The sequence below is a fragment of the Pleurodeles waltl genome, chromosome 3_1 (genome assembly GCF_031143425.1).
Source record: "Pleurodeles waltl isolate 20211129_DDA chromosome 3_1, aPleWal1.hap1.20221129, whole genome shotgun sequence".
In the NCBI taxonomy this organism is placed as follows: domain Eukaryota; kingdom Metazoa; phylum Chordata; class Amphibia; order Caudata; family Salamandridae; genus Pleurodeles; species Pleurodeles waltl.
The window spans coordinates 579,244,307-579,271,763 of record NC_090440.1 but is presented as its reverse complement, the minus strand read 5'-3'; the positions used below and the strand labels follow the sequence as shown (position 1 = coordinate 579,271,763).

The 27,457-nt window shown below is 45.8% G+C and overlaps 1 protein-coding gene across 1 annotated transcript in view; it reads right to left on the bottom strand.

Moving 5' to 3' along the window:
* Positions 1-27,457, bottom strand: part of TRPM5 (transient receptor potential cation channel subfamily M member 5) — a 462,539-nt gene that overhangs the window by 360,377 nt on the left and 74,705 nt on the right. Inside the window, exon 6 of the mRNA XM_069221458.1 lies at positions 3,482-3,673. Coding sequence (XP_069077559.1) covers positions 3,482-3,673 — 192 coding nt within the window. The remainder of the gene's footprint in view (positions 1-3,481; positions 3,674-27,457) is intronic.

Sequence of the window (27,457 nt, the reverse complement as noted above, 5' to 3'; positions counted from 1 at the left end):
CGTTTATCCTCAGTAATTCTCCATAAGGTATAATCCACTATAATTGTTCCTGGTGGAAACTGTCTCCATGTTTTATTGAACTGGTGGCTGTCAGTTCCCTTTGTAGAGTGGTTTGGACCATTCCTTGTCCAACATTAATTTCAGTGCAGAGGAAGGTTATCCTCAACTCACTGTTTTCTTATATGTGCACCTTAGGTTTGCATGTTAGAGTGTAGTTTGTTATAGTAGGTTTCAACTTAATAACAAGTTAATCAATGAAGCATAACAACTTTGTTGACATAGGTTTCATATTCTTCAGCCTATACGTTTTCTTTTTTCCACTCACCCATCATTAGGCTAGCATAGTTGGGTGAAAATAAAAACCCGAGTGCTCTTCCATGTTTTCGTCTAAATATGTGCCTGGTGAATAGGCAGATATTATTACACCAATACATTTCTATCATTTCCAGTAGCTTATTGTTATGTTTATAGAAGTGAATGATTTTCTTATCCGAAAAATATTTTCATGCTTTCATTATGATATCATGTTCTATGCTGGCATACCATGGAACCACGTCTAGCATTATCAATTTGTAATTCGTATTCCACGTAGTATTCGCAGGTGTTTGTGGAGATTCCCAGAGTCTTGCAAACAGGAGCTTAGGTCTAATGGAGAAAATGGTAAACACTAGAAGACATTCATTCAAATATTGATCTCTTGGCTAAAGCAATTTGTCTTCCAGGTGGTTTATGAAGCTATTTATGTTCTTTGGCAGGAAGCTTTCAGTGGGCATCATAGGATGATTTAGTTTCAGGGATCTGTGCTCTTCATTGTCTGTTAGCTTCAAGTGTTCCTATTTCTTCCGTTTTGGTTCATGGTTTACCATCATTTTCATCACTGTTAATAATTTCCATTTACTGTTAATTTATTTTTGATAATGTCTCATGTCTAGTAATTGCCTTTCTGCCTCTGACACTTAGTTCACTTTGTCCATTAGAACATTGTTACCTCCTTTGGCAGGTGTTTTTATTTTTAATGTATTGACATCTTGTAGCGATTTCAAAGCAATATTTTCTTCCCCTGATAGATTGCCACATGCATGTATTCTTTTGATTTTTCACAGATCTCTTTTCACCAGTTCAAGGTAGATGTCTGTTTTTATTACCCAGTTAAAGAATAAGGCAATACTGTGATTTGTTTCTTTTCCCTCTTAGCCCTGCACCCACATCTGTTACATATGATTCATCCAAAAGTAGCTGGTCCTTTATTTCTCTTCAAATTGATATGCTTTTTGATAGATCCTCCACTGGTACATGCAAATTTGATGCTAGCATGTTTTTGTTGTCATTGTACTCTTTCATTTTGTCTTTCACTGAAAAAACCTGCTTGCAATGGACCTGATTAACAGTGTTTATCATCTGAGCCTCTCATTCTTTCTACATGGATTTTTTTAAACTAAAATATATGTATGTTCTTTCCAATGAACAGTTTAACAAATCCAATTAGTACACTAAGAGCCAGATGTAGCAAAGGGTTTTTCCCATTCTGTACCAATGGGAAAATGTGTTCGTACATATGGCCCTAAGCATTCATTTACCTAAAGACTTTTCGCATTTCTAACCTCCAGGGGCAATTCACCCAGATTTGTCAAGCTTGGACGCTGAAGGTTTTGTGCAGTAGCCATCTTAAAATGGAATTCCCCTTCACTGTTCTCAATATTAAGAGAAGTCATTTAGATTTTGAAAAGACACAAAGGCTTATTTCTTTCTTGATTCTGAGGAATTTTAAGGTCAGATAGAAGCACCAAGAAACATTCTTATTTGATCATTCAATTTGAATTCAAATTCATGTTTTTTGTGTGGCATCAGCTTTTTAAACAAAATTGATTATCAAGTAGTTAAATGATGTGTTGTTTTGAGCGGGCATATGATCTGTTCTAATTTTGCCCAGGACTCTGCTATTTCATAGGCACCAGATGTAAACTGGGTAGATATCATAGGCGAGCAGTGCAAAGCACGTCCGTCCACTGAACCTTTGGTTCGAGATTATTCTGAAAAAGACCCACTCTAAATCAGAAGAATGGGATCTGAAGGATAGCACTCCTGTAGAATGTTTCATATTTGGTCTACGTCAGTTCTGTAATATAATTAACTTCCAAGGCTGTGTTGACTACAGAGAAGTCAATAGCTATGGGAGCTAATTTGTGGAAAGGACAAACTACAATTGGTTGATCTCCACACAGATAGAGGATTCAGATCCATTCATATTTGGTGAAGTCTGACAAAATGACAATGTCACGAGGAAACATTATAATAGCAAGTGTCCGAGTCTAAGTTACATTCTAGTCTAAGTTCCCTTCATTTAATAATTAACACCAGATACAATGGTGGTGTTCTGTGAATTTAAATATAAGCACAGTTAACACAAATCATGTCTAAATCACTATAACTGTCTCTTTAGAGAGGAGGGAACAGTCTGTTCCTCACACATACATTTCCCATATCCAAGCAGTTTATTCAGCTTGCAAATATCTCCTGGAAGGCCCTGGTGTTTAGAACACCACACCAAATTAAGTTGTGGTGTTCTTAACTCTCACAGAACTGCACCACCCCTACATTGCAAGTCTTTTGGTCATTTTTCTAAAAAAACAAGATTTGCTTAGGTCTTTAAGAGGTGTAGAATATGATTCTAGTACCATTCTCACACCGGGGCGCTAACTGGTCTTCTCTCTTGTAAACCTTTTTATATTGGTCTTTCCTTCTCCAGTTTCCCTAGCTTTTTTCTCTCTCACTGCTTCCTTTTGTGAATTGCTGAGATCAGACCTAGGTAATTCTTTGTAGACCGCATTATCACATATCATTAGGAAATACGGCGTCTAGTGTCATTGCTTTGATGTTTAGAATTTTTCAGGTGCGATACTTTTCACTTATTACGTTTTCATCCACAAAATGGCCTATAACAGGCGAATTTTGGTGCTTATCACATATGTTCATGTATTTTCTAGGAGATTTCCCCTATCGGATATTCTCGTCTTTGACAAGCAGAAATGTATCTCAGGTTGCAGATTTTATTGCACCTAATATTTACTGGTGCGATAGAATGCTCATAGTTCATCATTTAAAAATGTGTGGTATCAGAATTATACAGACCACTGGTAATCATGGATGGCCCAAATTTCAGTTTCATAATTTCTCTGCTAGTACAGTTCATTAATCTTTGAAGTCACCCCAAAATGGATTTATATTTGAATGTCATAAAACTTTGATTTGAACTTCTGATTTTAACTAAGGGAGAGAGATGTGCGTGTCAATTCACAGTGTTGAGTTGTGCTATGTTTGTCTGTAGGCGAATCCAAAATTAAATAAAACACAATATTTAATTATGTATGTGGGGTTTGCAGAGCCGTGTAGCAAAGAAAAAAACACTTTAAAATCAGCAGAACATTTGGCTGGTAACAACATTTGGCAGCTTGTAATCATTACAATCCCAGTAATATCTTACTATTGCAGTCCACCTGAGAATGTCGTCCCAGAAAAAGCTTTCCTTTGGAAACTTTTCCTTCAACTGGGTCTCAACGGCGTCTGGTAGAGCGAGGTGAGGCTCTTTCATGAGGGCAGCTAGAATGTCTGCTGTGCCACCCGATCCTTCCACGATAAGCCACGGAGCTGAGTTTTCCAAGCCCTTATAGATGCGCTGTGAAGAATACAGAAAAGGAGCAAAGCTGCTGTATGTTAATCATAGTCGAAAGGTAAACCAAGTATTTCCCATTGTCTAGTAATTTGTACGTGTTGAACAATACTATTTTTAAAAGTGTTCAAGTTGTTAGTTAACATGGTTTTGCACCATCAGGTCCTTGGTCATGGGTAATATGCTAAAAATCAATAAAGAATGGGACATATGATCGGGGTATTTGAAAAACACCAAACAGGAATTATTGGCATATCGGAGTCACAACGAAAAGAACCACATGGGGCTGGACGCTAAGCTGTGCCAGTTTGAAAGTGGTTCATGTGTTAGTGTTCACGCATACAGATTCGTTGATTAACCCAGGTATAATCAATGCTTTGATGAAAAAGATTAAATCATGAGCAAACACACAATTAAAAAGAATAAAAGCGAAAAAAAAAAACGTGACCCCTAGATTCTAAATGTACTAAATAGTACTGTTTTTTAAAAAAAACAAAGGGAACCCACGCATCAAAGGGACAAGGTACCGATTAAACAGTAGGGAATTCCCCTTAGGAAAAATATATATCACACCACTTTTAAAACCACTCTCGTTCAATACACACTATTTTTAACGTCTTATTTGCCAAAACGAATACCACATGAAATTGTAGAAAATACACAAACATTTAATAACACAGAAAAAGTACATGTATCCTTTTTTAGCAAAAATCTCTAAAAGTTATTAAAAAGGCTCGTGCATCATAAATAAAGCAACGTTCAAGGCACTGTAAAGACAAAGGCGGTCATTACAACATTGGCGGTAAAAGCCACTTTCCGCCGTGCAGAAGACCGCCAACACACCGCCGCGGAAGACCGCCACAGCTATTATGACCCACAGCACGAAATCCGCCAAAATTCAGACACCCACACAAGTCCGCCACTTTAAAGGTCAGTGATAAACTGGCGAAAACAAAACCTCCACCGTCACGCCAACAGAAATACGTCCACACTATCACAACGCACGTATCCACGCGGTATTCCATTGGCGGTACACACCGCCGCGCTCAAAATACACACAAATTTACAAACCACTGCCACATTGGACAATTCGAAATATACACACCTGATACACATACACACTATATAAAACACACACCGTCACCCAAAAACCCTTACAACAACAAAGCACGAACGAAGGCCAGAGAGAGACACCACGATCAACAATACAAGCATCCACAGGCACACAACACCATCACCCACAGAACATCCACACACCTCACACTACACACCACTACATATCAGCACACTTATCACCCCACACACCACCCCACACATCACTTACACCACCCCATGGCATGGCAACGACACCTCAAGTTCTCGGATGAGGAGCTCAGGGTCATGGTGGAGGAAATCGTCCGGGTAGAGCCACAGCTATTCGGATCACAGGTGCAGCACACCTCAATTGCAAGGAAGATGGAGCTATGGCGAAGAATAGTGGACAGGGTCAACGCAGTGGGACAGCATCCAAGAAATCAGGAGAACATCAGGAAGAGGTGGAATTACCTACGGGGGAAGGTGCGTTCCGTGGTCTCAAGACACCACCTGGCGGTTCAGCGGACTGGCGGCGGACCCCACCTCCTCCCCCACAACTAAAAACATGGGAGGAGCAGGTCTTGGCGATTCTGCATCCTGAGGGCCTCGCAGGAGTAGGTGGAGGAATGGACTCTGGTAAGTCAAATCTTTACTATTACATCCCCCACCCTACCTGCCAGCACATACCCCCCTCACCCTCACCGCCATCACTCAAACTCCTCACAACTGTCCCAACATCACAAACCACACATCCTAACCCCAAGCCCTGCATGCAACAACAAAGCATGGACACCCATCACTAAAGCATGGCCAGTGCACATACCCATACACCCCCCCTAAACCATCATCACACAAGGTCCCACACAGGAATGCAAGCACTGGGGTACACGGTCACCCACCCATTGCACACCATGCCACACACAGATGAAATAAACATCCTTTTATACCACTGCAGGACCCCTACCCAACGTCACCGGAAAGGAGGGTCCACACATGTCCACACCACCAACAGAAGAGGCTCACAGTGATGACATGACCTCTGTCCAACTGGATCTAGATGACCAGCCCGGCCCATCGGGGACCTCGGGACAGTCGGTCCCCACACCCAGTCACAGGCCACCACAGAGCATCCCCCCTCTGGAAACATCAGCACAGCACCCACCCAGCGGGCCCATACCTCCGTCCCCAGGACACGTCAATCAGCAGTGTGTCCACCACTACAGGGAACCCAGGCTAACCCACCACCCCAACAACAAAAGGGACCTGGGGGCAGTGGTTGTGGGCACACGGTCCAGGGGACGGAGGCCCAGGAACACAGGGGAACTGGGAGGGCTGCTGTGCGACAGGGGGCGGACAGGCCCAGGGAACCCACTCTCCACGAGGCCCTCTCCTCCATCATGGGAGCCTACCACCACTCCCAGGAGGCGATGGCAACGGTACTGGCCAAGTTTCAGGAGACCCAGTGCCTGCAGGAGGAACAGTATATGGGCTTAAGGGAGGAACTCAGAACCATCAATTCCACCCTGGGCACCATCGTAGGGGTGCTGAAGGAAGTACTCAACACCAGGAGGGACACTGTGGCACTACAAGGGGCCCCTGACACCAGCCTGGACAAAGAACTGCCCACCACCTCCGCCGGCGCTAGTGGACAGGAGGCACCGCCACAGGACCACCACACCAGCACCCCAACCCCTGCAGAAGGAGAACCACCTCGCAAACGGTCCCTGAGATCCAGGAACAAGACTGAGAACGATGCCAAGAACCCCGCCAAGAAATGAGACCACCCTGATTGTCATCCTACTGTCCCACTTTGTCACCCTGTCCATCCTTAAACTGCCCCAGCTCCACTTCCTATGCCCATTTGGGCAATGCACCTGTGATTCTAATATACTGGACTCTGCCATGGACATTCCTCCGCCATCACCCCTCACCATTTTGGTACTCCCTCAAATTCTGAGCACTTAAATAAACACCCTTAAAGCACAAAACAATCTGGAGTCAGTCTGTGATTTCGGAATACTGTATTAGCAATAACTGTGGCAAAAAGCTATTTCATTTGTAATGTCAACATACCTATGTCACACAGCTCTAGTCCATGAGGAATCAAAGCAGATGTCACACTGTGGGACCCAGATCGGTGAAATCGTAAGGGAAAGTGACAACTCAGTGACCATACACTGGAAATATTGCTGGATCACTGAGTCCCTGTTGTCCATGTCTTCTTCCTCTGCTTCCTCATCTTCATTGTCCACACGCTCCACAGCTGCAACAACACCGCCATCTGGACCATCCTCCTGCAGAAAAGGCACCTGTCATCGCAAAGCCAAGTTGTGAAGCATACAGCAGGCCACGATGATCTGGCACACCTTCTTTGGTGAGTAGAATAGGGATCCACCTGTCATATGGAGGCACCTGAACCTGGCCTTCAGGAGGCCGAAGGTCCGCTCGATCACCCTCCTAGTTCACCCATGGGCCTCATTGTAGCATTCCTCTGCCCTTGTCCTGGAATTTCTCACTGGGGTCAGTAGCCATGACAGGTTAGGGTAACCAGAGTCACCTGCAAATGGCGAGGGACAACTGTTAGACACACACTAACCTGGAGGGACATCCCCAGACCCAGACAACCATTCCCACTGACTAGCTTACAGGTGCTCACCTAATAGCCACACACAGTGCCTCTGGAGTTGACCTATCACATAAGGGATGCTGCTATTCTGCAGGATGTAGGCGTCATGCACTGAGCCAGGAAACATGGCATTCACATGAGAGATGTACTGGTCTGCGAAACATACCATCTGTACATTCATGGAATGATAACTCTTCTACTTTCTGTACACCTGTTCGCTCCTGTGGGGGGGTACCAAAGCCACATGTGTCCCATCAATGGCACCTATGATGTAGGGGATATGTCCCAGGGCATAGAAGTCACCTTTCACTGTAGGAAAATCCTCCACCTGAGTGAAAACGATGTAGCTCCGCATGTGTTTCAGCAGGGCAGGCAACACTATGGACAACAGGTTGGAAAACATAGACTGGGACATCCCTGATGCTATGGCCACTGTTTGAAATGACCCACTTGCAAGGAAATGGAGCACTGATAGCACCCGCACTTGAGGGGGGATTCCTGCGGGATGGCGGATAGCTGACATCAGGTCTGGCTCCTGCTGGGTACACAGTTCCTGGATTGTGGCACGGTCAAGCCTGTATGTGATTATCACATGTCTTTCCTCCATTGTCGACATGTCCACCAACGGTCGGTACACCGGAGGATGCCGCCATCTCCTCACATGTCCCAGCGGACGGTGCCTATGAAGGACAACAGCGAGCACAGAGTCAAACAACTCAGAGGTACGTACACACAGCTTACACAGAACACCATTCATAATCTAAAAAGTGGCCTGTATGTGTGTTGAGTCTAGGCATGTGTGACGCAGTTGAAAACGAAGCCATGTGGGCCCCTGAAATGGCGGCTGCCTGACCTGTAAAGTGGGACAATGGGATGTGAGGTAACTGCGCTGGCGTTGTACACCGTCGCGGTAGGCGGTCAAAGACCGCAGCGCTATGCTGCATTGGTTAACATTGGACCCTATGGGTTCCAGGAACCAATCCCATGTATGCCGGCGGTGACCGTACGCACCACCGTGGACGTGACCGCCATTTTCTATCTGTTCAATCACTCGATACCTGATCTTCGACAGGAGAGGACCTACACTGCAAGTGCTGCTGTGACCTCGGTCTGGAAGAGACAATGGCTCGAGTGTCTGGGGAAAGGGCCCCTGCCTTCACATCGGAGGAGTTGGAGAAACTTGTGGATGGGGTCCTCCCCAGTACACGCTACTTTACAGTCCTCCAGACAAACAGGTAAGTACACTGGGAGCATGCTGTATGGGCTATGCCTGTGTGGAGAGGGGTTGATGTGAGAAGGAAGGGGGGAGAGTGTGGCGTGCATGAAACAATGGTGAGTGCATGTGCCACATGGCAAGGGTAGGGATGGGGGCCAATCACTTTGACGGTGCAGTTGGTAATAACTTTCTCTTCCCACTGTACAACCCATGTAGGTCAGCGCCCACCAGAAAAAAGATATATGGCGTGCCATCGCCAAGGACGTCGAGACTTTGGGGGTCTACCATAGACAGAGCACCACTGCCGGAAAAGATGGGAGGACATTCGCAGCTGGAGCAAGAAGACGGCGGAGGTTCAGCTGGGGATGGCCTCCCAACGTGGGGGGAGGGGGTGCCCGTCGCACCATGACCCCCCTGATGTTCAGGATCCTGGCGGTGGCGTACCCGGAGTTGGATGGGCGCTTGAGGGCATCACAGCAGACACAAGGGGGTGAGTACACTCGCATTCTGCTGATTTTGCACGCAGTGGAGGTGTCTGGGTGGGGGAGGTGGGCTGTTGGTTTCCCTAGGCCAGAGAGAGTTCCGTAGGCAAGGTCCCTCTGTAAGGCAGGAGATGTGGCACCCCACCGCACCTCTGTAAAGTGCCAAGTACACCTCGTCATGCCCCTGCGTCATCCATGTGTGCAGATGTCGTCCATAGCCTAGTAGGCTATTTCCCAGGAATTGAACAGTGGAGCCCAAGAGCACGGCATAGTGCAGGGGGCTTCTGTTTCTGTCGTGTCCACCAACGGTAGCGGTAATGCATGCACTCAACATGTCTTTCTTCTGTCGTCCCCCTTTTTGTGGTCTCCCTGTTCTTGTGTGCATTAGCATCATCAGGCGGAGGAGCAGTGGCACCGGAGCACGAGGGGGCTGCATCCCACATGGTCATGGAGGGCCACACTACGGAATCGGACTTCACCAGTGGGACGGAGGGCGAGGGGAGCTCCACGGCGGGGACAGGAGCTGACACCAGTGACACGGACTCGTCCTCTGATGGGAGCTCCTTGTGGTGGCGGCAACATCTGTGCACCCCCCATCTATAGGTACAGCCGCCACCCCCCCTTCCAGCACTGCCCTCCCAGCAGCCCCTCAGCCTTCGCCCCGTGACCGCTCACCCGGGAGGGTGGGCATCACCTTCGCCCCAGGCACCTCAGGCCCTGCCCCAGTCACCCCTGCTGCCCTCAGTGAGGAGGCCATTGAGCTCCTCAGGTCCCTCACTGTTGGGCAGTCTACCATTTTGAATGCCATCCAGGGTGTAGAAAGGCAGTTGCAACAAACAAATCCATTCCTGGAGGGCATTCATTCTGGTCAGGCGGCCCTTCAGCGAGCTTTTCAGACTCTGGCCTCAGCACTGATGGCAACCATTGTCCCTGTGTCTAGCCTCACCCTCCACCTTCCTCCACCCAGACCCAATCCCTTGTACCCCAGCCTATCACAAGCACACCTACAGACCAGCATGCACACACGTCAACACACAAGGGAAGCTCAGGCAAACATAAGCACCACACATTCCACAAGCACTCACGCAAGCATCACACACATGCAGACACACCAACATCCACTGCCTCCACTGTGTCCCCCTCCTCCTCGTCTCCCTCCTCCCTCCCAGTTTCTTCTACACTCACGCCTGCATGCACTACCTCTACAGCCACTACTACCATCACCAGCACACCCACCACCACACCCCGCTCACGTGCAGTCACCACCCCCACTACCATTCACACGTCCCCTGTGTCCTCTCCCAGTGTGTCTGTGACGCCCCCTCCCAAGATACACAAACGCAGGCACACACCCACCCAACATCCATCCACCTCACGACAGCCTCCAGCGCATGCACCTTCACCCAAAGTCAGCAAACGAACACCTCCTACAACCACAACCTCTTCCTCCACTCCCAAACCCCCTCCAGCTACCCGTCCTAGTGTTCCCAAAAAACATTTCCTGTCCAACCTTGACCTCTTTCCCACACCTCCCCCACCCCGTCCGTCTTCTAGGGCTAGAACTAGCACCTCAGCCACAACATCTCCGGGACCAGTGGTGCCTGTAGTCACCGGAATCTGGAGTGCACTGGCCACCAGGGCAGCCAGTGTGGCACGGAGCCACAGCACAGACAATCCCCCACGTGTGAAGCATCAGAAGTTGGCCAGTGCCCGGCAGGAGAGGGGGAAGACTTCAGCCACCAAAGCCGCTCCCAGGGGTCCCGGTGGGAGTGTGGAGTCAGCTGCGACACCTTCCAAGGTGGGGAAGGGGCACAAGAAAGTCAGCAAGTCTGGGAAGAGCAGCACGGCGGAGAAGACCATCATCATCCCCGCTGCCTAGGAGGCCACCGCCAGCACCAGCCCAGCTGCCTAGGAGGCCACTGCTAGCACCAGCCCAGCTGCCCAGGAGGCCAGCACCAGCCCAGCTGCCCAGGAGGCCACCGCCAGTACCAGCCCCGCTGGGACAGAGTGGACCGCCAGCACCAGCCCCGCTGGGACAGAGAGGACTGCCAGCACAAGTCCCGCTGGGACAGAGAGGACCGCCAGCACAAGACCCGCTGGGAGAGAGAGGACCGCCAGCACAAGCCCTGCCGGGACAGAAGGGACTGCTAGCAAAAGCCCCGCTGGGCCATGAAGGACCGCCAGCAGCTGAGTCACTGCAAAGGAGACCGCCGCTCCAAGCACCACTTAACAGGGCCCTGCCGTCTCAAGCACTGCTGAACAGGGCACCGCCGTCTCAAGCACCGCTGAACAGGGCACCGCCGTCTCAAGCACCGCTGGCCCATGAGTGCCAAGGGCACTGACGCTACTGAGTCTGTCACGGGCAGAATGAAGCACTCTGGGTATCATGCACCCTCCAGAACCAGTGGAGAGATCCATCCACTACCTCTGTCCTTAGCAGGATGAAGCACTCTGGGCACCAAGCCCCCTCCAGAACCAGTGGAGACTGTCATCCACTACCTCTGTCCTTAGCAGGATGAAGCATTCTGGGCACCAAGCCCCCTCCAGAACCAGTGGAGACTGTCATCCACTACCTCTGTCCTTAGCAGGATGAAGCACTCTTTGCACCAAGCCCCCTCCAGAACCAGTGGAGGGATACATCCACTACCTCTGTCCTTAGCAGGATAAACCACTCTGGGCACTATGCCCCCTCCAGAATCAGTGGAGACTGTTATCCACTTGAGAGACTGTGGCTTTGCACTCCCCAGGATGTAACAGTGGGCAACCCACCCACTGTAGAGAACTTGAGAGACTGGTTTTGCACTCCCCAGGATGGAACAGTGGGCAACCCACCCACTGTAGAGACTTGAGAGACTGTGGCTTTGCACTCCCTAGGATTGAACAGTGGGCATGTGGACCTCTCATGGATTTGGCATTGTGCACTCAACCGGCTGAGGTGCCACCCCTTTCCCTCCCCCTGGGGTGCCTGTTTTGTTGCTCTCTGATGCCCCTGCAGTGTTCTCTCCATCATGGTCGGGGATCTTGTTTGGGCCTCGCCCATACCGTGTGGGCCCAGTGTTCCACGGACTTAATTGGAGCACTACCTGGACTACTATGCTTGGTATATATTTTGTACATGGTGTATATATATATATATATATATATATTTGCCTACTTGATTTTAATATATTACAATGGTTACACTAATTTTCTATTGTCTTTGCATTCTTCCAGGGGGGGGGGGGGGTTGGGGTCTGTAACTGTGATGTATCATGCTGTATTAGTGTATATGTGGTGTCGTGGGTGGGGGTGTTGCATGTGTGTGTGTCCCTGTTTTTTCCCTCCCCCCTCCCCTGTGTCGTAGGTGCAGTACTCACCGTGGTCTTCGCCGCCGGCATTCGTGCTCCTGGTAGAGGAGCAGGAAGACAATCGCAGGGAGAATTTGGAGTTCCGGGTCCATGGTGTCCTCGTTCCTCGTGGGGTGTGTAGAGGTGAGCGTTTTCCCTTCGAAAACCTGTTTCCGCCGTATACTTATCCGCGGTGAAACCACCCCGGAAAAGGTGGCGGATTGGCCTGTTGTGATACTGTGGGTGGTACATTGTCCTTCGCCTGTCTGTTGGCGGTGACCGCCGCGCTGTTTGTTTGTACCGCCGTGGTGGTCGGAGTGTTAAAGTGGCTGTCTTTGTTGGTGCTTTCTGCCACGGTCGTAATTGCAAAATATTTACCCCCCGGCCTGTTGGCGGTCTTACCGCCGCTTTAACACCGACCGCCAGGGTTGTAATGACCACCAAAATCATAAAACAAAAGAACAGAAAAGTGAGGAATAAGTGAGACACCACAGTTCGTCTATTATACCACTGCTGAGCCACTTTAAATATCAACAGGAATCCAGTGAAAATACTAATAGCAACTATCTTCTTCAGGATGGTACAACTGATTCAGTCTCACACAGAGTTTAACAAACACAATATCAATGAAATAGAGCAACATTGCTCATTTGGCAAACAAGACGTTAAAAATAGAGTGTGTTTGGTGATCAACTTCAATAAGAGTGATTTTAAAAGTAGTTTTATGTATATTTTCCAATGGTGAATTCCTTGATTCTACTAAATAGTACTGTTAAATGTCAGCCGCAGTATACACAAAAAGACAGGACCAATACAAATCATTATTCAAATAAAGTATCAGGTGGTAACAATTTGTCTTGCGACTGTTCGCAGTGGTAAACAACTCTAGATCCAGATGTACAACACTGATGTGGCTCTCCTATGGTGTGATGTGTAATCCTTCCAGACAGGGGATAAAAGGGCCTTGGGTGTGGGGAAGGGTGTTCCTCTTCTGACACAATGTCCTGAGTGGTACTCAGCCAGTCCAGTGATTCAAATGGTAGCCTGAGGGCCAAGACCACCTCCTTCCTGACCTCTGAAGCGGTCTGCCCTGTCAATGGCAAATTCAGCCCACACCTGGGCCTACCTGCCCTCTGTTGCCCTTGACAGATTGGAGCCAGACCCAGGGGAAGAAGAGGAACAGACCAGAACCACACAGGCTACCACTGAATATAAAATGGCACCCTCAGAATCTCTCATCAGAACACTTCTAGCCCTGAGAAGATTCAGAAGGAGGACTGGCCTGCAGTCTGAATAACTGCTTGACTTCAACCCAGGATCTCAGAGTGACTCCAAGGGTCAGTCGACTGACCTCCTATTTGAGCTATTGGGATGCAACAAGCTTCTAGAGGCCTTCTCTGCAACTGCCCAGCACCAACTGGACCTTCATGGACGCTGTGAGTCCTGACCCCAAAGAGGTGCGTGCCCAGGTCTTGGACTGGCTGGAGTCAAAATGTGCTCCTCCAACCTACAAACTGCAAGAACAGGACTTCAGGTGAAAATTCAAAGGTTCTAGGCTCCTTGCATTGAAAAAGAACCATCCCCAGTCTCTGAACGAGCGTGCACAAGCGGTCTTCAAAGAGTCCAATCCAGGACCTGCATCCTTCTGCTGATGCAAACTTCCGAATACCAGACTCTCAACATCACCCTCAGGGTGCTCTTTCCTTAAACAACTACTGCCCTTCATTTTCCACCAACATGACGCTGTAACTAAAGACCAGCTCTTCTCGCCAACAACCATCTCCTTACAGTCCCCTCCAACACGAAGATCAAATGGAGGCTCCCAGTAAGAAACTGAACTGATTTAGAAGGTAAACTTTCCACCTCAACCAATCCGGTCCTTGTAACAAACCAGTGCGCCCATTGTGTTTGGCCTCAACCTTTGACTTCGCTCAGTCCAGCGTGACCAGCTAACTGCCATTGAAGCTTTGTGCTTTTTGGCACTATTTTTACCTACAATTTTCAGAAATTCACAACTGTTTCTATTAATTGGATTTTTTTCATGTTGGGGTCATTTTATTTATTAAAATGTGCTCTATTTTGGGGATTTTTCTTGTATTAGGTTTTTATTTTATTGCTGTTTGAGTGCTGCATAAATACTTTCTACATACAAAGGAGTGTTGCCACTAAATCTTATGACAAAGTGTATAGTGCTTAACTTTCCATTCTCCTGCAGCACTACCCGACGCATTTTGCCTTCCTGAGCTCACTTTGAAAGCCTGTGCATATCGCCTAATCAGCATTGCGTGCATTCAAATAAAAAGGTATTTTCTTCAATCCCCAGTCACTCTAATTCAGCACTCATAAATGCTCCATGCCAAAGTGATACTTAAAGCCCCCGGGAGTGCAGCATTACTATTTTTGGTTGGTGATATTGAATGGCTCTTTCGAATACTACACTTCACTGTACAACACTCCCCTCTGTGCCACTCCTCTCTGTGCCACTCCACTCTACCCTATTTCACTGTACGCTATTCCAGTCTAAGCCACTCCACTTGACAGCACTGCACTCTACATTAATCACCTGTATGCCACTCCACTCTGCACCACTCCATACTATTACAGACTCTGCCACTCACTTCCACGGCACTCCAGTCTATGCCACTCTACTGTACTTCCCTCTACTGTATGCCACTCCACTTTATGCTATTCACCCTATACCACTATACTCTACACTGCCCCGTTCTATATCACTCCACTATACCCCACTTCACTGTTTGCTATTCCAGTCTACGCCACTCCATGCCACTGCACTCTTCGCTAATCCACTGTACTTCACTCCACTCTGCACCATTGAATGCTATTACAGTCTACTCCACTCAATTGCACAACACTCCAGTCTACGCCACTTTTCTGTACTTCCCTCCAATCTATGCTATTCCACCCTATGCTACTATACTGTACACTAACCCACTGTATGCCACTCCACTCTACACAACTCCACTGTATGTTATCCAAATGTACATGACTCCACTCTATGCCAATCTACTTTAGGTTAGTCCACTATACTCCAGTCCACTGTATGACACTCCACTGTACCATATTACACTGCACACTACTCCACTCTAGGCAACTCCAGTCTATTCCATTCCAATGTTGCCCCTCCATGCCATTCCACTGTACACCTCTCCACTCTAGGCCACTACACTCAAAGCTATTCCATAGTACACCGCTGCACTCAACACTACGCCACTGTGTGCCACTCAACCCTATCCCACTCTATGCCACTCCACGCCACTCTACACTATTACATGTGCTCCAATACACTGTACCCCACTGTACTCTACAACACTCCACTCTATGCCCCTCCACTCTTGTACACCACTCAACTGTATGCAACTCCACTCTATGCCACTCCATTCTAAGCCACTCCAGTCAACACCACTCCACTGTATGCCACTAGAAACTAAGCTACTCCACTCTAAACTATTCCACTGTATGTAACTCTGCTCTACACCACTCCACTCTATGGTAATCCACTCTACGCCACTCTGTCTATGTCACTCCACTGTATGTTATTCCATTCTTCGCTACTCAACTGTATGCCACTTCACTCTATGCTTTCTCAATGTATGCCACTGTAATATACCTCACCTTACCCTACACCTCCCACTGTCCACCAATAGGCTCTGCTGTGCTCTTTTCCACTCTATGCCACTTCACTATATACCACTTCACTCTATGCCACACCACCGTGCATTGTTCCACTGTACATCACTCCTCTGTACCATACTGCACGCTATGCCATTCCACTATACACTACTCTATTGTGCACAATTCCACTGTATGCCACTCCACTGAATGCAACTCCACTTAATGTTATTTGACTGTATGCAACTCCACTGCACAACACTATATTATACGCTATTACACTCTATGCCACTCTGCTATACGCCACTCCACTGTATGCTATTCCACTGTACACCACCCTACGTCACTCCAATGTATGCCACTCCACTCTCCGCTACTCTTCTCTGTGCTATTCCACTGTACCCCACTATGCTACTCCACTCTATTCCACTGCATGTCACTCCACTGTGTGCCACTACACTCAACGCTATTCCAGTCTACACTACTCCACAGAATACCACTCTACACCACCTAAACTCTATGCTGTTCCTCTCTATACCACTCCGCCCTATGCCAATCTACAATATAGCACTGTACGCTACTACACTGTACGCCACTACACTCTACCCCACTCCACTCTGCTGGACTCCACTGCACTCTACGCTACTCCACTCTATGCTATCCCACTGTATACCACTCCATTCTACGCTACTCGACTGTACACAATTCGACTATATGACACTCCACTCTATGCCACTCCACTCTAAGCTGTTCCGCTCTATGCCACTCCACTCTACAAAACTCCAGTCTTTGCCGCTCCAATCTACACCACTCCACTCTACACTTTCCAATGCAGACAACTCTACTGTACGCCACGCCACGCTACTCCACACTATTCCACTCGATGCCAGTGCAGTCTATGCCACCCCACTATACACACTCCACTATAGCCACTTCACTGTAAAATGTTCCACTGCACGCCACTTTACTATAAACCCCTCCACTCTATGCCACTCCACTCTATGCTATTCTACTCTGTGCCACTCCATTGTACACCACTCCAGTCTATGCCATTCCACTGTACACCATTACACTATATTCTACTCCCCCATATGCTATTCCACTTTACACAACTCCAGTGCATGCCACTCCACTCAACCCTATTCTACTCTACACCACTCCTTTGTATGCTATTCCACTTTGCACCACTCTATGCATTCCACTATATATATGCCTCTGCAGTCTTCCCCACTCCAGTCTACACCACTCCCTTGTGTGCCACTCCACTCTACGCTACTCCACTCAATGCTACTCCAGTGAGTAGCATTACTCTGTACTTCACTTTATGTCACTCCACTCTAAGCCACTCCACTTTAGGCCACTCTACTCTATGCTATTGCATTCTATGCCACTCCACTGTACCCTCATCCACTATATGCCACTCCACTGTACCAGACTTCACTCTATGCCCCTCGCCTCTACACCACTCCACTGAATGCTATTTCTCTGTATGCCACTCCACTGTACCACAATTCACTGTAGGCCCCTCCACTCTACACCGCTCCACTGTATGCCACTCCACTGTACCAAGTTCCACTCTACTCCACCCTACTCCACTCTACAGCACTACACTCTATGACACTACACTGTACAACCATCTTCCCCACTCTACTGTATGACACTCCACTCAACAACACTCCACTCAATGACACTAACATGTTGTTATCAAGTAAAAAACAATCATTAAAATTAAGTGAAAAAAACATAGTTAACATTTTTAATAGTTAGGAAAACTTTATTCTTTCTCTAGAAATCAAACTTAAACTACATAGGCATTACAAATTCTAAAGTGATGGTTATACCTTAAATTTACAATTTTCCCACCAAAAATTAAAAACTTTAAAGTTATATTTACACCTCTAGTTTAAAATGTATGCAATACCTTAAAAATATTATAACTCACACACTTCCATAGTGAGGGCCTAATTCACAAAGGTAAACTTACACTTTTGTGTAAGTTTACAATTGTTTGCTATTCACAAAAGGATATATGAGTATTATCTTTATGAGTGTGGAGTCTCCACACATAAAAAATATGTGGAGACTTGTAAAGGTACTACTTGTAAGTTCACCTTTGTGGATCAGGCCCACAGTGTATTGAACTCTGTACCCACACTACGTATTTGCCACTCTACTATGCACTGTGTTCTCACTAATGATGTGACTTCTGATGCCATATGTGCTGTTGTAAATGCTATTATTTTAGATGGTATAAGTGATATAAGATAGAAGGGTATAAGCAGTGCACGGAGAAGGCACGTGTTATAGCAATTCTTTCTGACCCATGAAGCAACCACAAAGTTTGTCCTACCTGGAGATTTTCCCACCAAAATTAGAACTTTCAGCAGGCGTTCAATCATTACATATCAGAATTAGGCACATATTTATACTTTTTGACGCAAACCAGCGCTGGCGCTGGTTTGCGCAAAAAATTCGACCTAACGCCATTTCTATGCGCCATGCGGGCGCCTTATTTAAGGAATGACGTTAGCCGGTGCTGCGGACTGGTCAGAGTAAAAAAAAATATAAAAAAAAAGACTCAAACCAGGCAGCGCCGGCGTAGGGGAAATGGGGGCTGGGCTTAAAAAATGGTGCAAGTCAGGTTTGAGTAAAAAATCATGCCTCAAACCGGACTTGCACCATTTTTTGACGCACAACCCCCATTGAAATGACTCCTGTCTTAGCAAAGACAGGAGTCATGCCCAGGGACTTCTGTCCCCTGGGCATGGCTATTGGGCAAGGGGGCATGTAGGGGGGCCCAAATAAGGCCCCCCATGCCACTTTAAAAAAGAAAAGAAATGCTTACCTGGGTCCCTCCATCCATGGGTGTCCATGGGTGTCCTCCAGGGGTGGGCAAGGGTGGCAGGGGGTGTCCCTGGGGGCAGGGAAGGGCACCTCTGGACTCCTTCCATGGTCAGAGACCATGGAATTGAGCCTACAGGTCCCTTAACGCCTGTCCTCACCCAGGCGTTAAAAAATAGCGCACATCAGGCTGTGCGCCATTTTTTAAGGCCTGCCCCCTCCTGTGCATCAAAATGATGCAGGAGTATAAATAAGACGCACAGGCCTTAAAGTCATTTTTGGGTGGGAACGCCTACCTCGCATGTCATTAACGCAAGGCAGTTTCCAGCATCCAAAAAGTGACGCACATGGAGGAATTTTGACGTCCGCGGGCTCGGGCGTCAAAGTTTAAATATGGTGCAGGGTTTGCAACGAATGTGCGTCAAAATATTTGACGCACATTCGGCGCAGACAGAGTATAAATATGCCCCTTAGAGAAAACCTTGCTGGCCACAGCCTTGAACCATGCCCTTCTGGAAGATTTTGACTTCAATAAAAAAAAGCCTGTGGTCCTGATTTAGAGTATGGCCGATGGGTGCTCTGAAACATACATGACAGATATACCATCCACCTTAATATGAGTGCATTAATCCTAATGCACTCCTAAAAAGGCAAACTGGATATCCCTCACTCCTATGACAGAGTACCTTTCCATCAAAGTAAAACTAATCGTTGACTCCACATCCATGGACATCCATTATATAAAAATCATCAAGGTAAATATATTTGGAGGTAAGTCCAATTATTGACCAGGACTCCCCACTTGGTGTATCTGACCTCTGCTGCAGAGCGGTCAGCCGTGCCTTGCCTTGCATCTGTGTCCCTCTCATTTGTGAACAGTGACGTTTGATTAGTGCTTTGCATTTTCTGTACACTCTTCGACCTAAAACTTTAAAATTCATAACTCTTGTTCTCCCTAACCTATTTTGATGATGGTATACCTTTGCTCATTAAATTGGTTTGGGAATTTTGTTTTGTTTTCTTCTTTATTTTACAATTATTAGCTCTGCTTGAACTTAGCACCGACTAATCTGTGAATTGCCTGCTGTGTGTGCCTTAGATACCAGGTGGTAAGCAGAGATTCTCTTAGAACTTTGCTTTGACCTAACTAGAGTGACTTCGCTGAGTTGGTATGGGTACCTCCCTCCTAAATTAGTAACCACATTTTTGGCGTGTTTTATAGGGTCATTCTCCAGCCAGCACACTACACCGTGAAACCAGCTCACCTCCCACCCACATTCAAGGGCACAATGAAAATTATTAGATTGTCAAATCCAAATAAATTGGATCCAAAAATGGAACCATTAATGTCTGCAGAATTATCAGGGTTTTTATGTACAATATATAAGTTTCTTGATATGCAGGTTTTATATGAAACTATTATACATAAGTATCATTGGAGCAGGTGAGGAATTTTAAAGAGAGAGCTAGAGAGAGTGGGGCAGAAAGCCAGAGAGAGAGTAGGAAAGAGAGATGAATATTAGCTGTGGCCTTTTGGATTACTTTCTGAAAGGCGGATTGGTCCAGGACAGCTTTAGCTATGTTGTAAGCTTACCTGTGTGTTTACCACATACCCAGCATATCTGTATTTATAAATCATGAATTATAGGTGTGCCGCCAATCATGTCAGTTTTACCTCTGAAGGGCCAGTAAGGATGGCATTAGACTTACGGGTGTCTTGTCTCTGGAGGGCTGCAGATGCTGTGAGAGCTAATCATACGAGGCACTGATGTTTCTCAAAGACAGACAGGACAGGGATTTGGTCAGTTTGAGGTCAGAGCAACACCTCCCTCTAAATTGATTATATATGTATCAGTCAGTGTACCTCGAAATGGCGAAAATAAATAGGAAGGCAATGTAATGTCGTATAATACATGTGTCACTTAGGGGTCCTGAGAGACGGCAGTTTTGTATATAGACGGTGCTTCATGAAAGCTGGTGAGGGGACTAGGGCAGTAATTCACGTGCCAGGCTAACGTCTGTGGGGCCTGTGAGCAGCCATTCCCTTGCTGGAATAATGCCTCTAGAAGGTCGGAAGGCCTGGACTGGTACTTGTTGCATGTCCAGTCTGCCTCTGTAAGATTAGCCAAACTGAAGAGCAGCTGATTATAGGTCATGGTTACATCACTGGATAGTTGAAAGGGCAGGAGAAGAATAAACATAATTCAGCACAATACTTTCATAAGAAAGCTCGGGGATGGGCACAGTTAGGCACAAATCAAGTCTCTGATTTCCTGTGGCCCGTGGGGTAAATACTGAATCAGTTACTAATCTAGCAGTTGCCCCTGTAGGCGCATGAGAAAGGGGACCTTGGGAACAGTTGCTTATATGTTAGGACTCTATTGCTTGTTGGTTGGAGACCTGTCGTCTAATCAGTTTCATGCTGTGCTACTGATCATCTGAAAAAAAAAATTTAATTATTTTTTCATTTAAACAGTTCATCGTATCATTAATAATCTACCAATGTCTGTATAAAGTGCATATTCGTATTCCTAACCTACCCACCAATTTAAACATTCTTTGTTCTTAAAATCATAAAGGAACATCACACATTTAAAACATCATCTGTCTGTGAGACATCCAAGGTTGCATCACATCTTATCGATCCCTTTCATTGCAACCTATGTCATCAGCCCAGTCTCATTGTGGTAGTATCTGTCTATTAGCACAGCAACGCGACTGACTTTGCCACGCAGCTAAAAATATTGGCTTGCAACCTTCAGAAATTTCAGAAACTAATGAGTTACGAAGGAACAAATATTTAGAAAATACAACAAAATTTCAAAATGGGGCAAATGTGTGACATGAGAGTTTCACAAAAAGTAATCCCTAAAGTTTTTAAAAAATGACCACGCACCCACAGTTTGAGGACGCTGGAAACTATAATAAATGAAGCCACCATGAAATAATGCAACAATAGAAAGACATGCTACTTCCAATCCCCTAGACTACTGAAGCCCTTATTACAAGTGGCCTTAATTCTGATGAGGTAAATGACAACAGTTACTGACCCCATAGGAACTATAAGATCCGCAGGGATACTGTAGATCACTTAAATTTCACATAGAAATTTTGGGTGCTAAAGACAGACAAAATCTCTGAGTGAAAAAACTGGGAAAAAAGAGGGAATCAGACCCGAATTATTGGTTGTAAGGAATTGGGTTAGTGGTTGAGAGGGTGAAAGCCCGACTCTGGCAACAACCGCAATTCTTGTCAGTGTGAACCACAAAAGTCACTAAATTAAACTATGTGTAGCCCCCTGGTAGCTTGGCACAAAATCAGTCAGGGATAACCCAGAGGCAAAGTGTAAACTATTTATGCAGCACTCAAACAGTAAAAAAAAAAGTGAAAATACAACACAATAAAAATCTCAAACCAATGGGGAGAAAATAGAGTACACTCTAATAAATAAAAGGATACCAGAATGATAAAAGTCAAATCAGTGGGACTGGAGATGTCACATTTTTAATTTTTTAGTAAAAAATAGTACTTTAAAGCACAAAGCACCATTCACAGAAATCTGGTGGTGCTACAATGGAAGAAAGTCACAAGTGCAGGCCAATCATGCTGGACTGTGGGTCGAATACAGGGGCCAGGTTAGTCCTGCGCCGTGGACAGCTGTTGCTGTAGCTTCTCGTAGGCAGTCGTAGCAAGCTGTCGCTGCTATAGCATGAGCTTCTCACCGGAACTTCACTGGTGGTGGTCGCAGGTGGCAGAGTTTTGGTGCAAATGGGTCAGTCTGTGGTCATGAGGAGCCCAAACTTCAGTGTTTTCACCTTTTCTTCTGTGGACCCGCTCTAACTTATGCTAACCAACAGTCCATGACCTGGGGCACCGCTTGACAATCAGGACTCCCTCCATCCGAGGCCAGCAGCAGGGCTCGGACAGGCCCAGTTGCAGGACCAGGCAGGTTCAGTTGCAGCAGAACAGTTGGGCAGTTGCATGGAGTCCTCTGAAGCTTGTTATGTCCCTGTAGCTCACATGGGAGGACAGTCAACTGACACTTGGAGTCAATCTGGGTAGCCTGCGGTGAAGGGTCCAATTTTCCTTCTCAAACAGCAAGGCAGTCCTTCAGCAGCAGTGAAGTCCTCTTGAAGCATGGCAGTCCTTCTTCTATAACTTGCACAGGTCCAGGAGAGTTTTGATAAGTGGTTCTGGAGATCCAATATTTATACCTGGCGAGGGAGATCCCTGAGTGAATGTAAGATGGAACAACGCATGCCATTACAATGCATGTCTTTACCATGTAAGACTTTACAACACGTATGCCTTTACCTTGCATGCTTTTACATAATATGTATATATTCACAAAAAAACACAAAGGTTACAGGGATGTTATAGTTAGGATCTGAATTTACTCACACAAAACCATAGAAATTCAGAAGTTATAGTTATAGTTAGCTCAAGTAACTATAACTCATGCCCTAAGGTAACTATAATTCCGGCCCCTGAGTGCACAGTTTTCTGCTAAATAATTTTACTGCAAATGATACATTGATATTATCAATGCTGTTATCAAAGATGTCATGAGTGATGTAATATGTGGGGTAATTATCAGTGGATGGTGAGGGCGTGAGTTATAATTACCTTAGGGCACAAGTTATAGTTACTTGAGTTAACAATAACTAGAACTACTGAATTTCTATGGTTTTGTGCAAGTAAATTCAGATCCTAACTATAACGTCTCGGTAACCTTTTGTTTTTTAAGTGAATTTCTATGTTTTTTAAAATTCTATTTCCTAACTATAACGTCCCTGTAACTGTTGGTTTTTTTCAGTGAATGTCTATGTTTTTTTTAACAAAGTAATTTTAATTACTATGTGGTAATGCAACGAACACCGCGCACGGCTATTGGCCATGCACTGCCGGGGCTGGGTGTATGGCCAGGCCTGTGGCCAGCACCTGTGGCCAACCCCTTATAACCACCCAACACCACACCACACACTTCAGCCGTGCGCAGCAGCGGTTGGCTGCATGCATAAGTCTCTGAGTGGGTCTGTGAGTGTGTGCATGAGTACCTCAGTAGGTCTCTCAGTGGGTGTAGCAGTCTAAGAGTGGGTCTGTGAGTGGGTGCATGAGTCTCTGAGTGGGTCTGTGAGTGGATCCATGACTGTCTGAGTGGGTCTGTGAGTAGATGCGTGAGTGAGTGGGTCTGTGAGTGGTTGCATGAGTACCTGAGTGGGTGTGTTAATGGGTATGTGTGAGTCTGAGTGGGTCTATGAGTGGGTGCATGAGTGTCTAAGTGGGTCTGTGAGCGAGTGTGTGAGGATCTGCGGGGGTCTGTTAGTGGGTGCATGAGTGTCTGAGTGGGTCTGTGGGTGGGTTCGTGAGTGTCTGGTCTGTGAGTAGGCGCGTGAGTGGCTGAGTGGGTCTGAAAGGGGATGTGTGAGTCTTTGAGTTGGTCTGTGAGTGGGTGCAATAGTGTCTCAGTGGGTGTGTGAGTGGACATGAGTCTCTGAGTGGGTGTGTGAGTGCGTGCATGAGTCTTTAAGTGGGTGTCTGAGTGGGTGCATGAGTCTCTGAGTGAAAGAATTAGTATCTGAATGAGCCTGTGAATGCTTTTTAAAATGTTTTCAGTGTTATTCACAAATTTGTTGTGGCGTTACACGAGGGGACTGTACCGATGGTCGGGACGACTTTGCGAGTATTGCGCTTGGGGGAAAACCTCTTGTCCCTCAAAGACTCCTATATTACAGACATGGAGTCAGGTTACATCTAACATGACCCCTTATGAGACTTTGTGCCATCTCATTTGGGCCCCGGGGGCTGTTCTGATCAAGTAAAATAGCAGCTGCAACCCTCTGCTCAGGTTACGGCTAGCCAATCAGGGCATTCATATTGGTGCACATATTGGCTAATTCTCTGCAATAATCCAGAAGTCTGCCAAATTCGGTATAATTCCATCCAGTGATTTTCGCTGTAGTTGTGTTCAAAACTCCTATGGGAAGTAACATGGGAAACACAATTTGTTTGACCCCTGATTTTCTCAGTCCCTACTTGACAGATCACCCTGAAACCTTCCATTAGCAACAAGTATCACAAGTACAATTTTTTGGGGAAAATTTCATGAAGACTCATCAAACAAAGCCAAAGATATTGACAGGTCAAAAAATACTTTCCCTACGGAAACATGATCCTAACTATAGCTACCTACTGGCGGCCGCTGGTAACATATATCTATCTATCTATCTATCTATCTATCTATCTATCTATCTATCTATCTATCTATATATAAGTCTGTGTAAAGGCATATGTGTGGCAAATGCACTGAGTGGACGCATGATAAAGGCATGTGTTGTAATGGCATGCATGGTTCCATCATACATATATATATATATATATATATATATCAAAACAAATCCCTTACATATGTGTGTGCGTATATATATATATATATATATATATATATATATATATATATATATATATATATATATGTGTGTAAAGGCATGTGTGGTTCTGTGGAAGTGTACAGTGCCTAAAGACTCAGGCCATCCCAGTAAAGACTGGATATTTGGCTTATTGCCTAGCATCATAATTTCAGTTTTCAGTTTTATCCCCATTAAGCTTAAGGCAGCAGTTGGCCACCCAGCTAGCTAACTTCTCCAAACAAGGATCAAGTTGTTGCGATTGTGGCCCATTCTCAGGTGAGATAGAAAGCACTAATTGAGTATCATCCATGTGTGAAATGATCGACATTTCCAAATTCTTGAACAATCTCTTGAACCCTGGTGTGTGCTACATTTCAGGGGCAAGGTGTTTTGCCAAACACCTGAAAAGTCCTGTCCTCTAGAATTGACATAATCCATTTTCAAGCATTGTCTTTTATTCCAGCATTTTTCATTCTCTGAATGAGAATTCCATGATCTACTGTTTTGAACTCAGCACTGAGATCAAGGAGTATGACTGCGGCGGAACCTCCCCGCTTCAACAGCATCTTGAGCTCCTCAGGTACCACAAGTACTGTTTCAGTGCTGTGCTGAGGTCAAACACTGTCTAGGTGGGATGCCAAATGGCATTATCTTCCAAATACAGAGACAGATGTTGGTTTACATGGTTCAACAGTAGCTTGCCAGCTCCAGGAAGCAACAAGATATGCCTATAATTCCCTAGACAATTCCCTAGACAAAGTGGTCCTAGGTTAGGCTTTTTAGCAGACATTTTACTACAGCGTGTTTCAGGAGGAACTAGACTACTAGCTAGTGAAAGTTTAGGAAGTTCCAGCAGGACTGGAAAGATGAATTCCGCTTCTTGCAGGAGGATATGGTGTGGGGCAGACTTGAGAAGGGGAGCCTGACGTCACCTTGCTTAAATGCCCTGTGAAAAGCACTGTATTAATACCAGGAAATGTTGCTAGATAAATCATAAAATTCTCCACCACAATCCTATTTGGAGTAGGATCTAGCTCATCACTTTTAATGTAAGAAGGAATAGATGTCTGTAAGTTTTTTTTTTTAAGACAGAACTTTGCTAGGTCATTACAGCAGATGATTGTAAGCTCTCGATAATGAGATGTCAGACTTAGACTCCGTCAGCATTTTAGCAATTTGACCCACTCAACAAATTTATCATTCACAGAGGAGGGATGGTTTCCCAGTTCAGGTCTAGAGTAGTTGAGAGTAGATTTCCACTCTTCATTGTTAAGTTTAGACCACCAACAATCCCTCCATATGAAGGTCAAAGTTACCTTTATCCACGCTAAACCCTAAAAACATCCTTACCACCCAATTATCCTTACCCGTCATAAACCCTAAAAACACACTAGTACCCAGTGGCCATGCACTTTAAGAAACACCACTCCAGCGATTATAGCCTTCTACAATTCTTTGTTTTGGATCAGGTCCCTTCCAGTATCTATTGTGGTGACAGAGTGTTGTCACTGGGCGTCTCAAAATACATCATCAAATATGGATGAAGAAACTGTCTGTACATTTGGGATGAATTGAATTGTATTTGTACATATTTGTTTTCTGATTTCTCTGCCAACGTTTAATCTGTATTATCCCTGGTTTTCACATATCCTTTATTTTTTTACACAGGTTGTATTATGGATCACTGTGGAGGTGTTGCCTGACTGCTTGAGCTAAGAATGGTTTTACTTTATATATTGCCTTGCCAACTGCTTTGAGAGAGGTTTTGTTAATTGCAGAAATGAATAATATAGTACCAGTTTACCCTGTAAAACCAGTGAACCATACACTGGCATTACATGTCATATGAAACTGTGGGACTGAATTATTGTAGCTTCAATGAAAAGCCCTCTTGGGTATCAAGAGGTTAGGAATTTGACATTTTCCCAGTAATTCATAATTTGACATCAGGGACCACCAAGGGTCATATATTCCCCCTTTATGTAACCCAAGAAAGTGACCCAGAGTCTGTGCTACACAAATTGTAGGTGCCCAGGGTGCTAATTATCATGTTCATAACATTATTTGCTTTGTTTAATTATTTATAATTATGGTTTTAGAAATAGTTACACTAATGTTATTGAAAAGTTTACTTATGTGTGATAATTCAATCTCTCACCAAAATCATTATTTTGCCTTCCAAGGT